A 19,850-nucleotide genomic window follows, 5' to 3' on the forward strand; every position below is an offset into this window, starting at 1 on the left:
CAGCAGCTGGAGGTCAGCAAAAAAACAACCCTATTTTTTTGACTTGGGTTTACAACAGTGGTGCTAAGCAGGTGCCTCAGTGAGCTAAGGTGCATACTCACAAGGAAGGCTGGATTTCTATTATTTTCTGGATGAGACACACTTGCCAATACATAATACAAAATTGTTTTAACCAAACCCTAGAGCCGCTGGTACAGGAATACATGGGCCAGTGGCAAAGAGTTTGCTTTCCACTGTGAGGATGAAAATAGGTCCCCGCCTTCCTTCAGGGCAGGGACAGCAAGGATGGAGCATTGTTAAAGCTAGTAATAGGGTTAACTTAAGGGCCCTAATCCTGAAGACACAGGCACAGATGGTTATAGGGGACTACTTGTGTGAGTAAAGTTACTCATTTCCTTATGTGGCTTCCTGCCATGAAGAGCTGTTAGAAAGGGGAATAGTCAGACGAGCAGCTGTGGCAGCCCCATTGCTGGGACCCTGAAGTTTCTGGGCAGAGCTGGGCAACTGATCTACCAAGGGCAAGCCTGCGTTGGCAGGTAAAAGGCCCACGGACACAGTTGCATTTGGCAGCATGCACCTCCCCCCTCGAAGGCCAAAGAGAGCCAGCTGGCCCTCCTCACATCCCGCCTTAATTTTCTTGGGTCATGCCCATAAACAACCTCAGGTGGTGAGGCTCGTGAGGGGGAAATAGGTGGGGTGGGGCCTCAGGGGGGAAGCGGTGGGGCAGGGGAGGGGCTTTGGGGGGATAGGTGGGGCAGGAGTGGCACCTCAGGGCAAAGAGATGGAACGGGAGGTTCCAGCACCCCTGCTGGAGTGTCTGGTTTTTAAATGTTACCAAGTTGGCAACTCGATGCCTTAGCTGTAATGTTGGTACAGTGATTTGGAGAGGTAAAGCACTGCATAAGTGCCAAATAATATTAGTCACATATGCTCATGTTCCCATGGGAGCTGCTAATGCGCAGCCATTTTGTGATGACATCAAAGAGGAACTGGATTTGTAATTACACTACTCCTTCCTGTAAACCAGGAAACATTTGTTTGCTTTGGTCGTGTGGGTCTTTTATGACCCAAATCATAGAGTCCTTACTCGGGCACCATAAAAAAGAAGTCCTACGTGTATGTGATGAGCATTCAAGCATATAAGTAATCCTCTTCAGTGGGAACTGAAGCACATGTGTTTGCAGGAGCCCGCCTCACGCAAACTGGCTGGCCAAAGTTTTTTAACCTTTCATCTCAGCGATCTAAAAGAGAACGTGGAGGAAAGGAAAATGCAAACACTAATCCGGCTGCATTGGATTTCCTTTTCTTGTAGAGCCTCTAGTAGGCTATTGGAGGATAGCCGGGATGAGAGTCTGCTTGCCACAGGCCCTCTCCCTCCCTTTCCTGCCATGATCCTGATGCCTCTAGCAGCTTCGCAGCAGCACGCCATTCCTCTAGGCCAGGGAATTTTCTGATGGCCGCTTACAGCCGGATGCTGGCGCCTTTGTGGCACCTAAGTGATGCAAAGGGCTTTGAGCTCTGGTTGGCTTCATTAAATGCTTTTTTGATCCTCATCTGTCACCCCTTGCCGGAGTTCATCCCAAGGTTCTTCATAAGATTGTCTGTGTAGAGTGACTTGAGGGGAGACCCATAGGAGAAGATTTTTCTGTCGCTTAGAAAATCTAGGCAAAGAACTACAGTAGAGATGGCTTCATGTTTGCTAACTTGCTGGCCATCTCCTTAAAATTTATGGAGTTTCCTTTTTTTATTAAAAAAAAATGTGCCTATCATAGCGAACATTTTTAAATACCATTTTAAAATATTTTCTGGTAAATTAAAGTGGTGACATGTTTGTAGAGTTCATTGTTAATTTCATTTCCTTTTGCTCAGCCAGCCAAACCGCCAAGTCATTAATCTTTGTTTAAAAGACGCTCCTTTGCTGCACAATCATGAATGATCTTGATAGATTTGTCAGGAAAATGAATGATAATCATTTGCTGATAGACACAAACCTAGGCGGGGTGATAAATAAGAAAATACGCATTGGCATCATTAATAATGTCTGCTGCCAATGGACTTGTGTATCAATTACAATTCTGAATGCAATGCAGTCTTGTTAGGATACTGCCATTTATCACAGGCAACAAGGATGTACGAGGCCTTGCAATGCAGACAAGTTATTCTGTGAGAAATGCTGGCATGGACGATAACAGCTTTACCCATTCATGGGTGGATCTGTGTGTATTTTCCATCTCTCCTTTTTCGCCATTACCCCTTTCCTCTGCCCCGTGAACATGTTACATACAACGGTCCAATTGTATTATTCTCTATCCTGGAGCAGTTCTTTGTTAAAGTGTTTCTGAAGCACCCACAGGCTTCATCTGGGCACCATGCTGCAAAACAACTGCTTGGGCCAGATCCGTGACTGGTGTAAATCCACATAGCTCCATTGATGGTAGAGGAGCTTTACCAATTTGCACCAGCTGAGCTACCAGCGCCTAGGTAAAAATAGCTTAGATCTCAGTATTTGCAAACACTGTCCTGGGTGCTAGCCTCGAAGTGTAGAGCACAAAAAGCGCCCACCAATGCCTGCCCCAGAAGTGTAAGCGCTTCCTCTATCACAGCGTAAAAGCATCTCTGTTTTCTTGGACATACAATGTTCTGAGAGGCAGAACTCCTCCATGTCGGAATGTCACCTGGGCTTGTGGTGAGTCTGAGAATCTCTATTGCTTCCCAATCATATTCCCACCGAATAATCATGACCCCAGTGAAAGACATGCTTGGGAATTGTCTTGTGCAATTTAAGAAAACATGGGACAGGTTTGTAAAAGTCTTTCTACATTCATCACTGACTCCTTATGTGGTCATATCTGAATCCCGGCCATGTAACCTTGCCTTTGTCTGAGCTCATACTAGGGCTAGTACTCTATGTACCAGCCACAGAGAAACCAGATAAGGTAGGAAAAGAAAGCACTCCATTGCACGGTAATGCTGACACTGGTAAGGATGGCATGTTCCAACCAGCGCCTAGTACGACTGAGAGGGATAGCACGGGCTTCTTGGCACCAGTGGTGGCATCCCTGGCCCTAACATAGAGAGACCTGGCACTCAGACGCTAGGAGGACATCACAATGCTAGAATGGGAATTCTGGCTATGCAGGTGCCCAGTGAGCGGCAAAGCCCATTCCACAGAGCAAGCATCGCACACTGGCTCACTAGCTGCAGAGAAATATGCTCATTTTCATATGAAAAGCCCAGGCCCTGGGCCACCGGTCTGTGATAAGTATGGCAGCCCAGGATACTGTCTGGCTGAGGATTGGCCCGGGCTCTGGTTAGATCACACTGGTTGCAGAATGTTTAGCTGTGAGGCCAGATAAGTCATTTCATTCACTATCACAGTGCTGACAGCAACAGGAAACAGACTCTAAAAACCCTCTTAATTTTTAAAGCACCATTATTTCCAATACAACGTGTTGGTAATTAAGTAATGATGCAGCCCCAGACAAGAGTGTGACCCCTCTCCCCGGAAGCCCCACAGTACCAGCTGGCTGAGCCCTCCCCTCCCCCATACTGTAACTCACATCAGACCTGCCACATTCATTGCCCCAACAATATAGGTGCATATTAGAATCAGACTCTGGAAATGTATGTGTAGTAGGAAGAGAGCCTGCGATAGAGGCCTGGTATGAGGGAGGACCTGCGCTCAGAATCTGGCAAGAACGGGTCTGATACTGTAGAAATACACATTCCTAAGAAGTGCTAGTCACAGCGAACTCATGCAAACACAGCCCAATATCAAGTGGTACCAGAACATCCCGATATCAAGGATGGTACAAAAACATTCCCCAAGGATAACAGGCACACACTGACCCCTCCCAAAAGATAAGGTCAGGATGACAGTACGTAATAGAAATGTTTTGATTGAACCAATATCTACAAGGTAATGGGTAAAAACTGCCACATCAGGGGGCAGTAACTAACTGTCAGAAGGGCAGTATGTAACTTGTTTGTATCAGGGTATAAAGATGTTTCTCAGAGGGCATATTTTTGTCTGGCGCAGGAATGGAAAGTCCCGCCGTTCACTGAGCTGGTCCATTGTTATGGGTATACATGTATTAGTGGTCCAGTAGAGTCTGCGGGATACTAATACCATGCTTCATTGATAATAAAGCTGCCTGGGTGCCTTCATCCCTTAACGGCTCTTGTGGTCATTGGGCGGTTCGCTCGAGGTCAGCCATGCCAGCTGTCTGCGCAGGGCTGGGGCAGCACACAGAGCGACCACACACACAGCCAAACATCTATCAACATCTAACCACAGAAGGTACTGATAATACTGCATTGCCATTGACAAGAGCAGCAAGAGAAAGGCAGCCCCATATCAGCCAAAGACAATGAAGCAGAAGTGTCACGGTTTTTCAAATCACACATGCATATGTTTGGCACAAAAAAAAGCCAGAACTGAAACAAAAGGTAGCCCTGAAAACTGCTTTATGGCTGTAATATTCCCTTTTCAGTTACTGAACAGCCAATTTTTTCAAGCACTGATCAGCTGCCTAAGGCCAGGCTACAAGGCAGGTAAATGGTAAGATGCAGTTGCTGATGGCTTAAAGGTGGAAGCACACAACAAATGATATGGAAAAGCAGGTCCATGAATATGAGATGGCTGGTGCAATGTGCACATTGTCCCAGTGATAGCTGACTGTAGTTTGTGTATCAGCAGTTGATACTAGAAGCAGTAAGACTGGAAAGTATTGTGCTACACGGACAAGAGAAGCCAAGGCATCAGCAATGAATGGTACGGTTGTGTTAAGAGTTACTTGGCAGACAATGAGAAAACACTGCCAAGTATGGACAGTGATTTGGAACAAGATAACCACACTTTGGCTACATACTGATGTGCATCACATTGGCTTAATCTATCTGGACAAATGCTTTGATGAAACGTGGTCGATTTACAAAAGTATTTTCATAATCACCTGGAGCCTGGTTAAAAGACAGTCAAGTTCTGTAAATCCCCAAATCTCTGGTAACACAATGGAACAGTCAAACAACATGCCTGGAAACATATATTCAAAAATTGGCCCCATTATGTCAGGATTATGAGTGATCAAGAGACGGAATTTAAAGATAGAGTGGTCAGTGTAATTAATAAGCAAAGAATTTACCAAGAAGTAAATACACCTCTACCTTGATATAACGCTGTCCTCAGGAGCCAAAAAAATCTTACCGTGTTATTGGTGATACCGCATTATATTGAACTTACTTTGATCCATTGGAGTGCGCAGTCTCCCCCCACCCCCGAGCGCTGTTTTATCGCACTAGATCCAAATTCATGTTATATTGGGTCACGTTACATCGAGGTAGAGGTGTAATTTGATCACTCAATTCAATTCAGTTTCTGTGGCACCTGACATACTTTAAAAAGGACTCATGGTGCATGAGACGGATGGTTGGATTTACTGATAAATGAAGATCTTGCCCCACATAAAACAGACGTACCAAAGAGAGTTCATGAGGCAATTGCAAATGTTGGCCGACCTCCTTCATCCAAAATACGCAGGCAAGAAGTGTGTCATTGGAACAAGAAGAAATTGCAAACAGTAGCTGCTGAGCAAAAATCCCGACTTTCTGCCATATTTACTTGCATTTAACAGAGAAGGCTCACTGTAACCAAAATTGACGTTTTCATCCGCTATCAAGGAAAAAGTTTCCACTTTAACATGGTGGAAAAAATCTGAAGAAGGCCGAGATTCCCTCTGACTTCACAGAACTGGTGGTGCACGTTCAGCAAGCATAGCGTGAATCTTTTCAGACTTTGGATACATCCATTCAAAACTGAGAAATAGGTTCAGGTTGTCCACAGCACTGCATGCTTCTGATTGCTTAATGCTTCATGGCTACAACTCTGCCTTATTGTTACTGAATGTTTTTTACTTTGGGTTATATAATGTTGAAAATCGAAAGGCGTCATGGCCTATATAACTTTCTGGAGAAAATACCACACTAAGTTGTTTACAGACATTCTGACCCTATTATAATTACATATATTAGTATTCCGCTCACTGCAATTTTACTTGTTTATTTGTACAACCCTAAATTAATCTCCTAATCTAGTGCCTTATTTGACTATGTAATGCAATTTGAATATGTAACTACAACTAAGTGTGATGTGTGTGATGATAAAACAATTTTAAAAATAGAAAATATCATAAACTGGGCCCAACTAATTTTTCCCTTGGTGACAAAAAACATGATTTTATCTGATAAAAACCCTCTCTGGTAAATACTATGCTAGCCCTGCCCGCTAGGTTTGGTCTTCTAGATTGTGGGCTCTTTGGGGCAGGGATTTCCAGTTGCTGTATGCACGGCACCTAGAACAATATGGCCCTGACCTGCTTGACGTCTCTAAGCATTACTGCGATATTCTAACTCAAAGCCAAGCCAGCCCAAGTATCAGCCAAAGTATCCCCACAGAAAGACGTTAATAGCCAGCAGGATTATAGCATTAATGTTGCAAACAGTCTTTGATAGCGGCTTTTCCACAATGCTGGTGAGTTTCCTTTCCAGGACTGCTTTCTCTTCCTTGGTCAATGTGGGTCCCGGGCTGCTGGAGATCCCGCAGAACCAGAAGTATAACTTCCTCCAGCAAGGAGGGCTTGTTGCTGCAGGAAATACAGACAGAGAGGGGGAATTAGTCCCATATTCTGAACACGGGGGTATTCAGCTCGCCTCACCGCTGTTGCGTACCCTAACTACACCATGTCACCTGTCTGCACATCTCCCATGCAGCACTATTGCTTGAGGCATACGGCCTGAAAACCAGCCACGCTGAGCCACATCCTCAGTGGAAGGAAATGCTTCACCCTCTCAGCTGATGATCGGTCCAGGAACCAATGGCTGCAGCCCAGAAATGGCTCTGTGCAGGGGCTAAGCCCTCCCACTTTTTACTGGCTGTAAATGCGAGCGACGGGGGGAGGGGGTGAAGAGGAGTGGGGGCGAGGTTTGGGGGGAATGGGTGGTATGAGGGCGGGACCTCAGGAGAAAGAGGTGGCAAGAGGGCGGGGTCTTGAAAAGGGTGGGACCTCAGGAGGACAGGGCAGCGTGAGGGTGGGAACTTGGGATAAAGAGGTGGCAAGAGGGTGGGGTTTTGGGGGAATGGGTGGCATGAGTGTGGGGACCCGGGGGGAAGGGGCCGTGTGAGGGTGGGGCCTTGAGGGAAGGGGTGGTGTGAAGGCAGGGCCTCTATTGAAGGGGCAACGTGAGGGTGGGGACCCAGGGGGAAAAGGGGCAGTGTAAGGAGGCGGGGCCACAGTTCAGGTGTCCATGGACCCCGCCCCCACTTTTAGGGACATTCCAGCACCCCTAGCTCTGCATTAAAGGATTCACCCCAACCAGAGGAATTAATAGTCCAAAAATGACCGTGACTGTGGTTCAAAAGTTGCTCTCTTCTAAGAGCACAGAATAAAAGCCAGACCTCCTTGCTAGTGCTGCAGAGGAAATGAACCGGTAAGCTGGTTAACCATCACGGCCCAGTCCAGCCTCACAGCACAACTAAGCTAGCTGAAACCCAGATGAAAGAACCTTTAAAATAGCAAGTTACATTAGTAGCACTTGACATGTTCCAGGTGCTGAGCAAGCAAGAATCAGTCCTTGCCTCTGGCTGGAGGTAGCCAAGTGAGTATAACGTACAGAAACTGAGCTGCGAAGAGGTTAGGTGATTTGCCAAAGTAGTTGCTGATTTTCTGCACCTACGATTTTGGATGTGTCCCTTGAACCATTTCCGGAAGCTCCGTGTGCCCATATCTCCCAGAAGCTGACCAGGCGCTACAGGCACTCAGCTACTTGGACAATCAGGCATAACAACGTGAGCACCCAAAACCAGTGGTCACTTTGGAAAATAGTTGTCCTAAATCAGTGGCCCAGCTACAATGTAGGATTGAGATGTCCCTGGATCCCAGCTCTTCAGTCAGGCCCCAAATCTAATCTGCCTTACTTTAGCCAGACATTCTTAAAATGTAACTAAAAATCTGTCCTCCAAAGAGGTTAAATCGTCCCAGTCGATTGACATATGAAGCATTTATTGCTTAATGAATAAAATCCCTTCTTATTTCTCCACCGCCCAACTTCCACAAAACTTGTAGGATTTCATGCTCTCCGACACAGAAATCATGGCTTGTTTATCAGGAGTGAAGCGCTGTGTGCATTATGTCTTTTAATTGTCACTGGCTGTTCCTTCCATGCTTTGAAAGGTAGCATGTCATAAAAGCTTGAAAAAACATGTTACCAAAACCTCATTAAACTGTTACATAAGCTGTTCTGCATTTCCTTCCCCATCACTGCTAATTACCAAATTACCAAGCCGTCGGGCTATAAAAAGATGAGCTGGGTCAGGTATAATAAGAATTGATAAGAAACAACATCAGCAGCCTGAACAGTTACACTAAACTTGAATCCCAACTGCCTCCATTTAAAAAAAAAATGGAGGAAAACTTTTGTTGTTGTTTCTCACCTCTTCATTCTGAGACTGCGTTGGGAACGAATTCAAGCACGGCCAGTCTAGACTAAGGAGATGCAGAAAATCTCACGAGCGCGTTCCCATCTTGCGAGGTCTCCAGTTTTGTGAACTCAGGAGGGTTAGGTTCAAAACGTGCACCTGAAATTTTGGATGGTTTTCATCCATGCTGGGAAGGGGTGAGGAGCTATTTTCTTTCTAATAAACTAATAATTAGAAGTCTGCTAATGGAATTTGCTGATACAGTTGGGAGGCCTTGTCAATACAGAGTCGGATTGGAATATTAGACAGGAAGATTGGGATTACCTTGATGGCTTAAGTAACAGAAACGGGATGAAATTCTATAGTACAAAGTGCAGAGTTAGAGTCTAATAATAAGAATTGTTGATATAAACTAGGGGCTCATCAGTTGGAAGTGATAGAGGAGAAGAATGACCTGGAGATGGGGGTTGATCACAGGATGATTATGAGCCACTAATGCGATGCAGGTGCAAAAAAGACCAATGCAATCCTAGGATGTACCAGGCGAGGCATTTCCAGGAGAGACAGGGCAGTGTTAATGCCATTGTACAAGGCACTGATAAGACCTCATTTGGAATCCTGTGCACCATTCTGGTCACCCATGATCAAGAAAGACTCATTAAAGCTGGCACAGGTGCAGAGAAGAGCTACTAGGATGATCAGGGGAATGGAGGATCTATCTTATGAGAAGGGACTGAAAAAGCATGGCTTTTACAGCCTAGCAAAAAGAAGAATGAAAGGTACTGCGATTACTGTCTCTACATACCAGGGAGAGTGAAGAGCTATTTAAGCTAAATAGTTGGTTAAGCACTGGAACAAATTACCTTGTGGAATCTCTATCATTGGAGGCTTTTAACAGCAAGTTAGACAAACACTTGTCTGGGATGGTCTAGCTCAGCAGTTCTCAACTGGGGGGGGAGCTATTTCAGGGGGGCCATTGGACCTCACAGATGAAGCCTGGTACCCCAAGTCCTGGCACTCCAAAAACTTCAACAAATTACCTAAAAATAGCTTGTCTGCATCTAAAAATATCCTGACTTTAAAGGCCATATCTCAGGCCATCTAGGACTTAAAAGCAGGTGCTTGGTTGGTCTATCTTGGTGCTTATCTGGCCCCCACCACTGGTATATCTCAGGATCTGCTGGGAAGTTTCTGCATCCAGCTTACCTGGACGATGTAGGCAGTTAAAGCTGGGATACTTTTAAAGTCTAAAAATGCTGTTGCTGAACCTGGCTCTGAGGCTGGGGCTATGTGGGAGAAGGAAATCCCACATTTAGGGAGAGAAAGAGGAAACATTTCTCTGGAAAGTTGGGTTGTTTTCTAGTTTTAAATGGAAGCTCTCTGGAACTATACAGAGGGTTGGGTTGTTAGAATAAACCCGAGGACGGACAGGGTAGCAGGCAGAGTGCAGGTACGGTGGTTGAAGATAAATTAATTTAGCATGTAACTGTCACCACCACAAATGTGGTATCGTTAGATCCATGGGCCAGATGCCATTGAAGTCATTGGAAGGATGCTGGTAGGCCTTGGACCAGGCTCCCCATACCCATACGTGCACATACTTGGAAGACTCAGCTAACCTACCTCCATGTTCTTTGCTCCCTGAATCCATGGTCTCCCATGTCGGCTCGTCCCCATCACTCTCGCCCACTGAAGGATTTACCTCCGCCGACTCGCTCTTGTAGCTCACCAGATCAATTGCAGGAGCTCTGCTGTGTCTAGTCCACCACGTCAGGCTAGCCAGCTGGATGCAGCAATGCAAAACAAACAGGGAAAGCAATTTAAAGAGCTGTCAGTTCGTAGAACAAGACCAGTGTTGGTGACGCGGCTGGAAACGGGAGCCGTGATTAGAATGGGGAGGATTTGACCTCACAAAAATCTGTGTTGCTTTGTTTCCAACAGTTCTCGTATTTTCCATTGGCTGGGGCCATTTTAATCATCTGGAGATTAGCACGCTTCTGGGTGTGAAGGCTCCTCTCTTTGGGAAATTACAGGCTCAGTACAGGCAGAGCTCTGGATTGGGGGCCCAAAAGCTGTACGTGTTGAAGTTGTAGGCAGGGCCAGTATGCTTTGTAGTCATATATGGGGCCCCCTTCTCACACACTCCCTTCCCTAAAAAATATGGTCCAGTTAAAGCCAGGGAAATATTCACTTTTAATTAATTAAGTTGCTGATTCCCCCCTCTCCCTCTTGCAATCTGCCAAATCAAGGTCTACGTCACAGGTTATTAGCTGCTGATGAAGCAGGCTTCCAGCACACTCACACAAACAGATGGCTCTCCACAGAGCTGCAAAGGGACAACGGCAGGATCTGGAGCCTCACTCCTGCTGCTTTGGAATGACGTTTCACAGTGAAACACCATCAAAGAAACCAAGCCCAAATCCTAGGCACAAAGGTCCAGAAACTCAAGGTTATAGCAAAGGAACAACCAACAGAAGGAACAACGGCAGGCTAGGGCATGGCAGAGACAGGACCTTCAACCCCTCCCACATCCAGGGCTCTGGGCCAAGACAGACCTTGACAACATCATGTTCATTCAGGGTTAGATTGTTCCAGCCCTTCTTGGGGGCACACAGGAGAATGTCTCTCAGATCCCCTGCATAGATTGTGATTCCAGCCGCACTACGCCCTGCTGTGATGGGAATAGGGCCAGCCCTGGCCTCCTCCTCTTTCTTGCTGGCTATGTGCACTCCTCCCCCAGAGCAAGGGGAAAGCATGGGGGAGGAAGTGGGACTGCCTGAAACACAATCCACTCTCTGCTCAGGCTACGCGCCGTCCCTTATGCAAGGCAGATTATAAAGTTATAGCCTACGTGGCACAGTTCAGGGCACCTTCACCTGTGTTCCCCATGGTCCAGCAAGAGCACGCGGCTCCCTCACCATCACCTCTCTTGGGCAGAGACCTGCGTGTCTCTGTCTCTCCCTCCTGATCGGGACTTTTCCAAGCTGCACAGTTCCTTATCTACACTGGGTTATTGCCAGCAAACAATACTAGCAAACCGGGCCAGCATCTGCACTTAGCTTTCTCTTCGAAGGCTTACAGACAGCATACATGCCCACAGTTATAAGTTACCATGTAGCTTGTTCTAAGCAAGCAGATTTTATTCTTAAGGTGAAAGCGTTACAGTGAAATCATATTAGAAAAAACAAAAGCACCTACACGCATGCTAGAAAACTGATGAGCAATCAGCTCCCCCACGCCAAGTCCTGGCAGGTATCAGTGCTTCCAACCCTTCCTTAAGGATTTGGGGTTCCCCGGCCCTTGGACAAAAGGTCCATTTGCTGGACCAGAAAGCAGGACCTGTGTCCGTTTAAATGCCGGCTATTTAGCCACAAGTCTGTTGGCCTCTGGCAAATCCGGTTTAAACTAGTACAGGTGAGCCTCCCCAGGAGAAGATATCTCTCCCTGTGTGAACTTGCCCAGTGTACGTGTGTGTGTGCGCGCGTGCGTGCACACACACATACACACACACCCCTTAGTTCCTGCAGGAGCTGTAGTCACCTGCCTTCCATGGAATTATATACAGTCCCTGGCCCACAACAATACACAAATGTAATACAGTCACATCTCCCAGAGACGTTGTAGGAAATTGCCATATCTGCCACTAGGCCTCAGGGAAAGTTGGCAGCAGGGCCATGGACCTGGCACTATGCAGGTCCACTGGCCATTCCCCAGCAAAAGGATGGCAGTGTTGGCGTCACAGAGGATGCTACAACTGCTCTTTGACAACTTGGTGTGGTGGAGTCCTCTCTTTCCTAACTGTCTGTGGCACCCACCCAGGCCCAGTATGCCCCCGGGATTCAAGGCACCCTGGCATTTTGTGCTAAGTTCTGGAAAAGTGCTACTAGCCAGTAGGAATCAATTGCAGACAAAGGTGAAATCTGCATCATCACTGTAACTTTACAGAGCGGCGTCTTGGCCTGGCACTTTGCATGTCCATTGACTTGGCCCACCTCTCCTTTTTATTAAAAGCTGGGAGGTTTTATACTCACAGCCTAGGCCTTGCCAATGCCCCATTTCTCGCTGGCTTTCGGCAGGCCTGAGTGGCCTTCTCCTGACTCCAGAAACGTGCGCTCTCATTCACCCTCCCTTTTGAAGCACACGGCCATGCCAGGATGGGCCAAAACACTGAGCTAGTAGCAAGAGATACGACGTCTGGCTCGTGTGTAGTGTATAAGCACAAGAGTCCAAAAGTCTGGCCCTTGCAGGGAAATGCACAATGTGGGCTTGAACTGGGCTAGGATGTTAATGGACCTGGGTCCTTAACTATTAACACACTATGGTTTATATGGTCATACCCTATAGCCTATTCCTAGTTGGAGGTGGGAAATGTTGGTGTTTGCACCATTCTGTCCTGAGGTGCTGGAGTGAGGGAATTGCTGCTTTCCTCTGGCATCCCATCCCACGTAACATTATTGAGAGCAAGGTGGCTAAGTTAATTCTGATCTGCTGAATTCCCATGTGTTTGTGAGAGGGCAACAGAAGCCACCAGGAGTGGTTGACACTAGCCAGCCACACCCCTCAGACCATCACTTCTGCCAGACTGCTCCGGAGAGGACACTCATTTCTCCCAACAGCAGATGTCTCCTCTCTGCCTCCATGGAAATTAAGTTCTCCACTGAGTTACACACACAGAATCACCAGTTTAAATGTAGATTTTTTTTAAACATGCGAAGTCTAGATGGCAATTTCCAACTGATACAACATGTTCCAGAAGATTTATATCTTTATTTAAATCATTTTCAACCAAGGTGAGCATCAGGCAAGGCTAATCTTTCTTGCCACATTTTCTAAATTACTGTGATTTGATGATCTCATCTTTACTGAGGATTGTTTTTTTAATCACTTAGGAAATGTTACCGGAAAGTTGCAAAGTTTCTGAGCACAAAAGAATTCAAGAAACTATGCAGACCCCATCACCCCCACTCCTCCCCCCCACCAAACACAAATTGCTGCTTGTGCATAAGGTTTGTCCTGGAATTAATGTATTAAGGCCAGAATTTTCCTAAGAGCTCAGAACTAATTGCTGATTTTCAAAACAGGCCCATTCCAATTTAGGCCACAAAATATGGCCAGATTTTCAAATAAATTTGGTAGACTGGGAGTTAAGGCCCAGATCTTCAAAGGTAGGCTCCTAACTTTCATTGAAATCTGTGGAAGTTCAGAGCCTACCTTTGGCTGAGCTCTGGTTATGCTGGATACCTCTTTTGAAAGCCTGGGATGGAGGGTGGATGTGTGCGTGTGTGAGAGATCTTGACCCCACTGAAGTCAAGAGAAGTTTTGCCCTTGACGTCAAGATTTCACTCATGACCTTTACCTCCCTGCCTAAATGAAGGCAGAGCTTTGTGGAGAGCTGCTGGTGCTGAACGCTTGAGAAATGTGATTCTCAAATTTTGGGAAGAGGGGAAACCCAGTTCAGTAGAGAGGGTAAGGAAGGGAGAATTACAGAGCAGAGCCTAGATACTCAAGGTGCTCCCCCCAAAAAACTTTACTTTCAGAAATCAAGTTTTTAAGGGGCAAGAGTTGCAAAGTCACTAATGGGAGTTCAGTGCCTAACTCCCACGGACAGTCATTTGGAATTAGGCACCTTGAAAATCTTCCCTTTCAGCTTCAGTCAAGTTGCCATGAAATGCCTTCCCCTGCATCCTTGTGCTCCAAATCTCCCTCCCCCTCTCACCTTTACATTCAGGAGCTTGTCAATGGGCTGATATGTTGGGGAGAAGCCTTATCGTGTGTCCTACCCACCCAGCAATGGCCTAAAAACTATGACTGCAGCAGCCTGCCTTCAACACTGACAAACCAAGGACACAGCCGTGGCATATCTCGTTAAGCGCAGTCGGCAGAGATTTGCTAAGGGGAGCGCATGGCTAACAGGACAGCTATTTTGGAGTAAGCAAAAAAACAACTGCTGATGGGGGAAACTTAGCAGCATAATTTCCGTGTGCCTTAGGACAGCATTTGACTCAATGGACTGGATGTAGCAGAAGAGCTGGAATGCAGCCGCTGAAGGCAGGTGGTATTTCTGATTGGAAGCAGTGCATGGATCAGTAGATCTACAACGAGCACTTTGCTTTATTATCATGGCAACTGCACAAAGAGCAGGGTCCAGATCCACTCAGCAGACCTAGATTCAGTGTTGCAGTGCCTCACTTTTAGGCCCCCTGTCCCCTTGTGGGAGCTGCAGCCCCATGTTAGGTGCTCAGGCTCCCCACACAAGGCACGGAGGGCGTTAGGTGCCTAGGAATGGGATTCACAAAAGCCAGCACTGCAGTGGCATAGCCAGGTGGAGGGAACAAGGGGAGCATCAAAAAAAAGGTGCCACCCGCTGTAGCGCTTTTACTAACGGGGTGGTGCTTTTACACACCCGGCGGCGCTCTGGGTCTTCGGCAGCAGGCCCTTCACTCGCTCCGCGGGCAGGGGCGGCTCCAGGCACCAGCACGCCAAGCACGTGCCTGGGGCGGCAAGCCACGAGGGAAGCTCTGCTGGTCGCCATGAGGGCGGCAGGCAGGTTGCCTTCGGCAGCATGCCTGTGGAGGGTCCCCTGGTCCCGCGGCTTCAGCAGACCTCCCGCAGGTGTGCCACCAAATCCACGGGACCGGGATCTCCCGCAGGCAAGCTGCTGAAGGGGTGGCAAAATACCTAGAGCCGCCCCTGTCTGCGGGTCTTCGGCAGCATTTCCTTCAGTGCCGCCAAAGACACTCGGAGCGAGTGAGGGCCTGCTGCCAAACTGCTGCTGAAGACCTGGTGCACTGCCGGGTGCGTAAAAATTAAAAAGGTGCCAAGATGCTCAGTGCGGGAGCGGCTGCTGCCCTGCTCCCCCCCCGAGCTTTGCGACTGCAGCACGGGAAGCTGCCTAAGCTAGCCAAGAGGAAATGCTTAGGAGACGGACCTGACTGACGCTCCTCCCCTCAAAGGGAGTTAGGCGCCTACCAGGAGGTGTCTCCCTCCACTTAGGTGCCTAACTCCACGAAGGTTCACAGTTGTGAATCCTAAGCCTGGTCAGTTCTCTCTCACGAACAATGAGGACGAGGTGGTGGTGCCTGTCTTATACCCATTGGTTAACTCACTTACCCAGGACAGGGGAGACCTGCCTTCAAATCCTTCCTCTGCCAAAGGTAGAGCAGGGACCTGAATCCAGGTCTCTCAAGCGAGTGCCCTAACAAGTGGGCGATAGCGTGTTCTCCTATGAATCTCTCGCTCAATTTCTCCGGTGGTCTATTTGGAACACCTCCAGTCTGGGGGCATTTGGATCCCCAACTTTAGTCTGAGCCTGTGTCTCCTCTGCACACTTTGAAGGTCTGATTTTCGAGGAGAGGAGCATTTCCAGCTCTCATTGGCTGCACTGGGCACTGTGGGAACTCAGCACTTTGGAAAACATGCCACCGAATTTATTAATCTGACTCTCTGGAGCAGACCAGTTGAAGTTCCTAGTGCACTAGGCCTCAAGACAAGCACAGGCCCTGGGAGTGTAGCAGGCGATCAGCGCAGGTGTCCTGGTTCATTTGCAGAACAGTTGCCATGTCACTGTACCACTTCCTTTCCCTCTGCGGCCCCTCCCCCGTACTCCTTGCCCAAGGGACTTTGAGAGACGCGGCAAAGTGAGAATAAATCCTTCTGTTCCAAAATGCCATCTGGCACCTGACAGTTGCATTTCAGCTTCACAGCCTCAAATTTAATTGTAAGCTCTTTTGCAAGGTTTTCAAGGACGGTGTGACACAAACCCTTGACTACCTACAATGAAGACATATGAACTCTGGAGCATACCAAACAAATTCTTTGCATATTTGTTTCCCAGCACAGCATCAATCACCCACAGAGATGGGAGAGTGTCCAAAACAGCGGGGAGAAATGCTACTGCTGGCAGTTCTTGGATTGTAATTCATTTAAAGCTCAGCATATTAACTGTACCACTCTAACATCAGGGCTGCCTAGAGAATTCAGGGGGCCTGGGGCAAAGCAATTTTGGGGGCCCTTTCCATTAAAAAAAAGTTCCAATGCTATAGAACACTATATTCTCGTGGAGGCCCCTGCGGGACCCAGGGCCTGGGACAAATTGCCCCACTTGCCCCCCTCCCTCCCCCTGGGAAGCCCTGTCTAACATCAGCTACAAACGGCTATTTCCCCTTCTATGTATAAAGCATTGAGTCATTAAAGATATCTGGGCTACATCTTCCACTGGTGTAAATCAGCATCGCTCCACTGAAAAGCTGTTCTTAGTATTTTAAGTCAATGCAGCTATACCAATGTGCACCAGCTGAGGATCTGGCTCATCAGTATTTTTCTTGGGCTTGTTGATGGCATGTCTTGTTTAGTTTATTTGACAGGATAATAATAATTCCTAGCTCTTATCTGGCAGTTTTTCTCAGTAGATCTCGATGCATTTTACAAAGGAGCTGAGTAGCATTATCCCCATTTTATAGCTGGGGAAATTGAGGCACATAGCTGAGACTTGAGTTGCCCATTTCAGCATCTGGAATAAAACTCTGGGGGGCCTGAATCCCAACCAGAGCTCTCGCTAATAGATCACACTGCCTCCCAATGATACTAGCTGGGTTGGGCCTGTCATAAACAGATCGTTAAGGGTTAATGTCTCTTCTACCTGTAAAGGGTTACAAGCAGGGAACTGGACACCTGACCAGAAGACCAATCAGAAGACAAGATACTTTTAAATTTGGGTGGAGGGAAGCTTTTGTGTGTGTTCTTTGTCCGTTGTGTGTTCTTCTCTCGGAGGGTCTGAGAGAGACCAGATATTACTACAGGCTCTCTAAGTTTCTTTTCAAATAGTAAGTAAAAAGAGGTGGTTTAGGCTTTTTGATTGTTTTACTCTATTTGCAATTGTGGATCTGGCTGGGTAACTTTTATATATGTAGTTGCTGGGAATATTTTGATTTGTATTGGTACTGGGGGGAAAGTCTCTTTCTGGTGTCTGTAAGCTATAGGACCCTGTAATATTTACATCTTGAAGTTACAGAGATAATTCTTTACTTTTTCCTTTCTTTTATTAAAAGATTTCTTTTTAGAGAATCTGATTGATTTTTTGTTCTTGTGTCCCTTGTTTTATTCCAGGGGATTGGGAGAACTCACCAGGATGGGTGGGGGAGACGGGAGGGGGGGAGAGTTAGAATCTCTCTCTGTTTTCCTTGAATCTGTTTGCCTCTTTGTAGAAGGGAAGGGAGATGCTTCTCTGTATGATGAGTTAAGAGGTTGGATCAGTATCTCTCAGGATAGCCCAGGGAGAGAAATCCTGGGTGGTGGAATGGTTTATTTCTGCTTGTTTTAAGAACCCAAGGGATCTGGGTTCTTAGGGTCCCCAGGGAAGGTTGGGGAGGTCAGAGTGCCCCAAAACAGTATATTTTTGGGTGGCGGCAGTGCTATCAGATCTAAGCTAGTAATTAAGCTTAGAGGATTCAGGCGCTAATATCTCATTTTCTGAACTCTTAAGGTTCAGATCTGAGAGGGAATGCTATGACAGGGCCTGGTAAGGAGATATGAAGCACTTTCATCACAAGGTCATTGGTTCAAACCCGTGCCAGGCTGGAGGCATAAAACTCAATGTTTTAAAAAATATTTTAAAAAAATCCAACTTTCTAAATTGTTTTTTTATTTAAATTAAATGCATATTTATTTATTTATTTATTTTTTAAAAAACAACCTAGTTAAAATGGAATTTGAAATAATGACAACCTTTGTTAAAGCCTAGATTTATCGTGAATCTATTCAAACTTTTAAATTAAATGCAAAAAATAATAATATTGAGTAGTATATATTTGGTGCCAACTTTTAAAGAATGTCAAACCACCGAGCTGGTGGCCGTCACTGGCTGGGAACCTGGAACAAGAGTATGAAGTGCTAAACCAGCTTTTCACAGCAGTGGGCTTTTCTACAAGTACAGAGAGGCTATTTTCTTTGTTTTATTTATTCAGCTAACTCAGTTCAGTGACTGATTCAATCAAAGTTAAGAATCCAATGGGAGTTGAAAACCTGTGTGCCTCTTTCAACCAGTGAATAAAAATGAGGTGTGAGAGGACCAGATCGGCTAGTTCTAAAATCTTAAAGGGTACGGTGACAAGAAATAATCAGGTCAATTCACTAATTACAGATAATGCAGCCTTTGTTGAATAAAGCAGTTAGTTTTAAATGAAAAAATATGTTTTGATAAAACATTTTTCTTACGTATCCAGCACATTTAAAGTAGCTTTATTTAATAATTAATAATAAATATAATAATGAATATAATAATAAACATAATACAAATTTTAAAATGTCGGTTTGGAGCATTTTAACTGAATTTGAATTTCCATCCAAATAGAGTTTGATACAAATCACAAGTAAAAAGTTCATCATCATCTAGTAAATAAAAAATTCATTTCCTAACATAATGTCAAAATTAAGACTCTGAATAAATGCACGTTAAGCTATATAATTATGGTTAAGTTTCTGTCAGGGATCTTTTTAGTGAAAGTCAGAGACAGGTCATGGGAAATAAACAAAAATTAATGGCAGCCCATGACCTGCCTGTGATCTGTCCCTGACTTTCACTAAAAAGATCCCTGACAGAAGGGAGAGGTGGGTTCAGTATCCACTGCTACTGGGGCTCCCGGGTCCCCCACCCATGTGGTGCCTGGGGACTCTGGGGTTCCCCTGGACCTGGGCTGCTGCTGAGTCCCCTCGCCTGTGCAGCTGGCAGCTGCAGAGTCCCCCAGCCGCTGTCCCTGGCCAGCTTATTTAGTCTACAGAAGAGAAGAGTGAAGGGGGATTTGATAGCAGCCTTCAACTACCTGAAGGGGGTTCCAAAGAGGGTGGAGCTCAGCTGTTCCCAGTGGTGGCAGATGACAGAACAAGAAGCAATGGTCTCAAGTTGCAGTGGCGAAGGTTTAGGTTGGATATTAGGAAACACTATTTCACTAGAAGGGTGGTGAAGCACTGGAATGGGTTACCTAGGGAGGTGGTGGAATCTTCTTCCTTAGAGGTTTTTAAGGTCAGGCTTGACAAAGCCCTGGCTGGGATGATTTAGTTGGGGTTGGTCCTGTTTTGAGCAGGGGGTTGGACTAGATACCTCCTGAGGTCTCTTCCAACCCTAATCTTCTATGATTTTATGATTTATGGGCCAAGGCTGGGCAGCTGTGGGTTCTCCCACCAGTTTGGGGGCTGGGGACTGCGTGGGCGGGAGTTCCAACCCCATGGCAGAAAATGTCATGGCGGGCAATGTCACATGACATAATCACAGCTTGTTTAAGTTTGGTGCATCTTCCTGGTTAGCAAAAAGAACCAAATTTCATGTAAAAGTAATATTTAGTTGCAAATCGACATGTTTTAATGGTTATCAACCAATGAGACT

The 19,850-nt window shown here is 46.3% G+C and overlaps 1 protein-coding gene across 5 annotated transcripts in view; it reads right to left on the bottom strand.

Annotated features, from left to right (window-relative positions):
• Positions 1–5,277: 5,277 nt before the first annotated feature.
• Positions 5,278–19,850, bottom strand: part of SLC5A9 (solute carrier family 5 member 9) — a 43,949-nt gene continuing 29,376 nt past the window's right edge. For 4 of the 5 annotated variants that reach the window (XM_050961704.1, XM_050961706.1, XM_050961702.1 and 1 more), the window contains 2 exons: positions 10,097–10,256; positions 5,278–6,641 (listed from right to left, as the gene is read on the bottom strand). In XM_050961704.1, the coding sequence (XP_050817661.1) occupies positions 6,433–6,641; positions 10,097–10,256 (369 nt within the window). In that variant the 3' untranslated portion in view covers positions 5,278–6,432. Of the gene's footprint in view, positions 6,642–10,092; positions 10,257–19,850 lie in introns of all 5 variants that reach the window. The other variant, XM_050961705.1, reaches the window with a different exon arrangement.

This window comes from Gopherus flavomarginatus, chromosome 7 (assembly GCF_025201925.1).
Source record: "Gopherus flavomarginatus isolate rGopFla2 chromosome 7, rGopFla2.mat.asm, whole genome shotgun sequence".
NCBI lineage: Eukaryota > Metazoa > Chordata > Testudines > Testudinidae > Gopherus > Gopherus flavomarginatus.